General features: G+C 43.8%; 1 protein-coding gene across 1 annotated transcript in view; it reads right to left on the bottom strand.

The window, feature by feature from the left end:
• Window positions 1–6,888, bottom strand: part of a1cf (apobec1 complementation factor) — a 16,404-nt gene that overhangs the window by 7,868 nt on the left and 1,648 nt on the right. The window contains 7 exon segments of the mRNA XM_020616705.1: window positions 1,042–1,179; window positions 2,325–2,422; window positions 2,683–2,847; window positions 4,047–4,285; window positions 4,686–4,816; window positions 4,902–5,036; window positions 5,379–5,529. Of these exon segments, the coding sequence (XP_020472361.1) occupies window positions 1,042–1,179; window positions 2,325–2,422; window positions 2,683–2,847; window positions 4,047–4,285; window positions 4,686–4,816; window positions 4,902–5,036; window positions 5,379–5,480 (1,008 nt within the window). The 5' untranslated portion in view covers window positions 5,481–5,529.

Raw genomic sequence — 6,888 nt, 5'->3', positions numbered from 1 at the left:
AGACCCAGGACACGCTGGAGGGACTATGTCTCTCAGCTGGCCTGGGAACGCCTTGGCATTCCCCCAGAGGAGCTGGAGGAAGTGTCTGGAGAGAGGGAAGTCTGGGCATCTTTGCTTAGACTGCTGCCCTCGCGACCCGGTCCCGGATAAGCGGAGGAAAATGGATGGATGGATGGATATATTTATTTAGGACCGAGGTGAATGATTTCTTTCACTGTGGACACAGCAACATAATTTCTCAGTTTAAGTGGCTGATTGTTTGTAACAAATCAGGAAATAGTGAGACACAGGTCATAATTACCAGAGCTCAAGACAACAATCTAAACCTCAAAATGATCAAAACTAAATTCATATTAGTAAAACTATTAAAGAAAACTTGTAAAAAAAAACAAACCATTCAATCTCTGGTATTTTTACATTAACAATTTTAAATATATATTTTTGTCTGAACGATAGACTCACTTCCTCTGTGTGTGTCTTAACCTTCATGTTAGGACAGATTTCTCTATATGTGGGCATAGTTTTCAAAGCACGCCAAGCCACTGATGCAGCTCCTTAGAAAAAGCTCAATGAAGCCTTTTAATGCATGATATTGAGCTGCATTTAAGAAAAACCTTAAATGTGAAGTGGATAAAAAGAAGCACATCCAAAAATGATGTACGCCAACTACACAATAATGCAATGTTCTGTCAGCAAGCCCCATGAATAAAGAAAATAAATGAATAAATATGCTAAAATGACTTTCTATGTAAGAAGAAAATCCCTTTAAGAAGGACCATAGCTACATAAATGACCATGAAAAACCAAATCCACGACAAAACTAAGAACCAGCCATGCCGGCAGCTCTGTAAGGCTGTACGCAGACATGTTCACAATTTCAGGGATGAGTCTTGAAGGGCAGCTATAAAAGGATTCTCCCATAAGTCATTCTGATGACAGAGCCTTTGCCTCCACCTGACCAAAACTGTGAGCGTATCAGATTCGAGATGGGAATTCAGATGAAACCTGGTGTCAGAGCTCATGTTGTGTGCAGAGTCATACATGTCCCAGAGTGTAGGCGGCGTAGTCAGGCTGCAACAGCGACGCTCCTCGTCCTCCCGTCCCTCTGGTGTAACGAACATAACTGTCCTTGTCGACCGGCTTGGCCAGAGTCACCTCGATAGGAGACCCATCCACCACCTGCAGGGAGGAGGGGAATGCTTACACTACTCACATGCCAACTGTATAATGAGTTGCTGGTGTTGTAACCACTCCTCCATAACATCCACACCGTAAGAGATGGATGACACAATCCACAGTTCTCTCTCTGTTTAAAATGAGGTAATCTGAGGCTTCAGGCATCTGATTAAAGCTCCTACACACTGTGAGTTTTAAGGTTTGGTGAATCGTAGCTCTATAAAGGAAATGGAGACAGAGACACATCAGCTTCATCATCCGTCTGTGTTTCTGTCATGTTGTGAGAATGCAGCGTTGCTTTGTTGTAACTTGTAAAGTACATCAGTGAGGTGTGTTGCCATTGACCTGTACAGAGTGGGAATGCCAAAAAGAAGCTGACTCAGTGGATAAACACTGTGTGTGGAGCGATGAGGAGGCTGTGGCCTTCCTCTCACTAACACATGAAACCAACAGGAATGTCAGAGTTCCTGGAGCTCCTTTCATCACTTAATCTTCTTCTGCAGGGGTGACGGGTCCACCTTAAACACCAGTCTACCTTAACATCCTGACCGGGCTCAGGAGGCCCAGGAGGCCCAGGAGGCCCAGGTGCAGCTTGTGAGGTCCCCTGTGTGTGACTTGCCAGGCAGTCACTGCTCCTTGGAGCTTTAGCAGAGGATTAGTGCTAACTGCTGTTTTGGGCTCTAGTTTTATGTCTCGGGCAGCTTTTGTCAAGTGTTTTAATATATACACCCAATTTCAAAGAAGAGTAGGTTTAATTCCTGTTGAAACTGTGTTTTGCTCTGAGGACTTCTACAGCAGCCTCTGTCATTTTATCTCAGCACTGGTTACGTTTACATTCACCTAGTGGATGGAAATAAGGAGTAATTCACTTTTTTGCTGATTTATTGTCAAAATTTGTTCTACACTTGGATGTAGTTAAAAAACAAATTCTTAGAAGTTCTCATTATGTGGCCATGTTACTTGAGCCTGCAAAATACAGTGAGTGGCATTATTTTGAGTTGCACTCTGTCAAGCATCATGAAATAATTATTTTTCAAACTCAACATCATGTCAGATGTTCTGTTGTTCTCGGGAAAATAGAAACTTGACTTTTGATGCCATAAAGAGAAACAAATGTGATCTTGTGTTGGTTTCCTGTTTCTGCTGACCTTCCCGTTGAGAGCTTTCATGGCGTTGATGGCATCTTCCCTCTGAGCGAAGTGGACGAAGGCGTAGTCTCTGATCTTCTTCACCCGCTCCACTGCACCTGTGTAAAATCACGTATGGATCTTCTGTCAGCCTTCTGGAGCCACAGAGATCACTGGTTCCAGTTTATTTCTAACCTGTATCCCATTAACTACACATATCCTTTATGTTACAAATCATCTTTTTTTTAAAAAGCAAGTTACACAGACCTGAAACTTGAATGAAACTAACTTGTCAGTTTTATGTTATTGTCCGTCTCAGTGCTTTAAGTCACAACCTGACATCAGAGCTTTGAGAGATGACCGCTGTGTTCTGTTATACCTGGTTTGAGGCTGTTGAACTCATTTTCGATGGTCTCCTCTGTGGTCTGCAGCATCAAGTTCCTGACATACAGTATCTTAACAGTTGCCATAGTATCCTCATCTACCTCCACTTCAGGCTCCGCCCAGTCCACGGCGATGGCATGACCCCACAGCTGAATACGACCTGAGAGGACAGATGAACAGGGCCCGAGACAGCACGGGTATTGGTTGTGGTTGTGTCAGTTTGTGATTGTTTGTCAGTAATGCTTAGTCAGCTGAGCTGTAAAGTGCCGCAGTAGTGAGTCAAAAAACCCCTGAGTCAGAACTTTTGCACTTCCATTTCCCTCACCCTGAAGTCAGTGGGTTTTTTTGAACAGATTTTTGGTTAGATGCCTAAAAGAAGGTCTGTGGTTAACACAAGGCCATTACATTTTCCTGTACTTGATACAAATCTGTGTGCTGTTACCTGATCAGTACTATTTCTATACCTTTTACTCAACAGAGCCACCAGAGACTCAGCATCTGTAGGTCAGTCTGGCTTCACTGTTGCACAAACTCGGTTATGCAAATGATCTTCCTGTGCAGAAGCAATAATACTGTATCTCTCAGCTGTAGCCTCAGGGAGAAGCAGCCCTGCTTCCCAGACAGCATGAAGACTCCGAGCCACAGGAAAATCCTCTGACTGTTTAAATGTCCAGTCACAGCCTGGAAGCACCAGGAGGCTTGAATGTACTTATGGTTATTTCTGATGTGATGACATCATCGCCATCTTATCTATGTTTATCTTATCCACCCATCAGAGCTCTTTGCTGATTGGACACTGACCCAGTGACACAGGCCGTGATTGGCAGGTGAATGCACAGTCTTACAGTCAGAGTGAGACTTTGACATATTTTATTATGTTGTGTTTACTTTTATGACAATTTGATTTGACGGGATAATGATGGTACTTTGGCTGCTTTAAACGTAGCAACAGCCACCACAGCTGCTTGTGTCTTCTATCCCAGCACCACAGGAACTAGCCATTGCTTCCAGTTTGGTTCTGAAACCAACATGCTGAGGCTTGAAAATGACTGAAGACCAGCTTTTCACCCACTGTTAGTGTTACTGTTGAGTGGAAAATGTTGAGAAAACTGGGAAAACCTGCGGGTAGGTACATGAACTGTCTGATATGAAAGATGTGAGGGTAAACTGCTGAACAAAAACCTCTTCAGTGTCAGTTTTTCTAAGTGATTTCTACACTGTGTTCATTGTTTGTCTTGGTTTGATCTTCTGAAATGTTTGATTTTCCTTGAGCACACTAACAGTCGTTGACCTTAAAGGCATCACCGCTTACAAAAACCTAACTGTGACCAAAACACTGATCAAGTGTTCAGTCTCTACCTGGCAGCAGTTTGCGGCGGGCCATGGCGGCTGTACGGTGACTCTCGTACTCCACAAAGGCGAAGCCTCTGTTCTTGGTCTTGTCAGTGGCGCTGGGGTACACGATGACGTCCACAACCCCCTCAGTGACCTTTCTCATCTCAGCCAGGATCTCCTCACGCTTCTTGGTTTTAGGAATCCCGCCCACAAACAGGCGGCAGTTGTCCACGCTGGCACAAACTCCAAGGAGGCGGCCATTCCTGCAGAAAGCGAAATGTTCGTCAAAACAGCAGTCATAAATGAAAGGTAAATATGATACAGTTCAGTAAGTATAACTGAATTGACTGACATCACTACAGAATTTGAGATGGGCACAATGCATTAAAACCCAATCGCTACAAGGTGGTGCTGAAGGCTAGTCTTTCTAGAGGACCTGTTTCTAGTGCTAACAAATGCTCAGAATATGGAGATGCTCAGCATGGTTGATATTGCTTTGTGGTCACACAATATCAATATCAATTCTGGGTGGTTGCTTGCATGTTCTGTTTTGCTACAGTGTTTAACTGATGATTGTAGTTCTTGGATGAACACAGTCCCTCCCAGGCTGTCGAGCAGACTGAAAACAGTGGAAGCAAAGATGAAAAAAGAATAAAACCTGACCTGATCTCATAGTTGTTGAGCTGCTTCATGGCTGCTCTGGCCTCCTGTTTGGTGCCAAAGGTGACGAAGGCGTAACCTCTGTTGTTCCCGTTGAAGTCCATCATCATTCTCACCTCGTAGATCCTACCAAACTAGACAGGAAGAGAGAAATTAAAAGATGTGAGAACATGTGAACTGGTATGATGCTGTGGGTTGCTCAGGACCCCTGTCTCTCACCTTCTCACACAGTGGAACTAGTTCATCTTCAAACAGATCTCTGGGGAGTTTCCCCACAAAGATCTCGCTGCCTCTTTCTGGTGGTGGGCCGTCCCAGCCAGGTGGGGGGCCGCCGTACCTCCGCTGACCGTTTTCCTGAAACACACCGCAGGTAAAATACAGAAAACCTTCATTCATTTCTGCCATTTGAGAGTCAAGGGTTGCTAACACCAGTCACTTGCTCTTCAGTCAACTAAAGCAAACATGTCAATCAGAATCTACCAGTGGGTATAGCTTCACGTTGAACTGTGGGATGTGGATATTCAGCCTGCAAATATACAGTGCCTTGTGTTAGAAGACCAGTCTTGTTTGTAAAAATTCCCTTTTGACCTTTGAAAACGTCACAGCTTCTAAAAAGGTCATAAAAGGAGCTCAGTGTTCTCCACAACCTGGCGGGTCGATTTCAGATATCAGGTCCTGGAAGTGGTTCATTCCTACCTGCCGCAGTTGGTATCCTGTGCGTTGCATGAGCGCCCGGAGCGCCGTCTCCTTCTGCGTCCCCGTCAGTCCGTCCCCACTTGCTTTCTGATTGGATTCCATTGGGTGTGATTGACAGTTATATGTAAATCAGGGAAATTAGGGGTGCTCACTGGAAAACAGCCAACAACAATGCCTGTGTTACTTTAGTGTCCTACAACATTCCACATGAGAGTTTCTCAACCTTCGTGGTGCCTCGACATGCAGACTGGTCGTGTTGCATTACCATACAGTAACGAAGCAACATTTTTCCACACAGTACAACAACTGTCATGATTCGAGGCAACTTCCTGTCACAAACTTTTATTTTGGTAGACTTCCCCTGTCCTGTTCAGCCCGGTTCACCATTCCTGGCCCTGATCACACAGTTGTGTGAGGGAGGTGGCTGCTGCACTTAGTTTGGAGCCAAATTATCTCATTAAATTTGTTTAAAGCGTTAAAACCTTTATGATGAGGCTAAACATGTCCCTCCTTTACAGAAATGTACTCAATTACTAGAAATATCCTGGTTTTCTAAAGCATTATAAAACTGTTCTTGGCAAAAACTTCCTCACTTGCTAAAAATTTCCTGACTTCTCAGTTTGTCTTAACTTGACAGACATAAAAACATGAAGAGATTTTTGGAAGCTCTTGTCACTGAAGCAGTGAAACGAACGTAAAAGCGTGTGAGGAGCAGCTCCTGAGCTGAAGCCTGCTGGTCCTTGGGCCTGTTTCCCTGCTCTGAACAACAATATACCAGGTCAAGGTCTGTTCAGTAATCATTGACAGAGTGTGGACAGGCTGTAGCCTGACTGTCCGTCTCACTGGCCGACTGAATGGGAACAAACAAAGCTTCCTCTGTTTCCACAAATTACTCTCTTTGCAAAAACATCCTCAGATTCCCAGAATTATTCTTACTGCTTGAAAATTGTCCTCACTTTTCAGAAATGTCCTCGTTTTACAAATAAAGGTGGAAACTTTATAAAAAATGTTCACTTTTTGTAAACATCCCCACTTTCTAAAAGTGAGATGAAATAAAGGTCACAAAAACTGGACATCCTCTTTGAGTCGATTCAAATGTAGCTGTACGTTACATCAGCCACGCAAAGAGCACGTGTCAGCAAAAAGGAAACAGATTAATGATAAATGCTGAATATCTTTATGTTGGTGTTATTGTCAAAGTCTGTCCGTGGGTTTTTTGCATCTCCACTGTGTCCAGACACTGTTAACCTATCAGTGACCACACACCATGAACACACAATGGAGCTGATTCTGACTCAGTCCCACTCACACACCATCCTGCTGCTACACATACTCAATAGAGACCAGATGTCGATTCATCCGCTGCTGAAAATAGTTCCCCGTGCATTCACAGTTTACCCCTATTTGCTGATACACTCTACAGTGAGCAGCTGTTTGAGGAAAATGATTGAGTCTCTTTAAAGAACGATTCTGTGTATTTGTGAGGAGTTTTAAATCTTTATGTCTTCAG

This window comes from Monopterus albus, unplaced genomic scaffold (genome assembly GCF_001952655.1).
Source record: "Monopterus albus unplaced genomic scaffold, M_albus_1.0 scaffold177.1, whole genome shotgun sequence".
Taxonomy (NCBI): Eukaryota; Metazoa; Chordata; class Actinopteri; order Synbranchiformes; family Synbranchidae; genus Monopterus; species Monopterus albus.
This window is presented reverse-complemented; position numbering and strand designations above follow the sequence as displayed.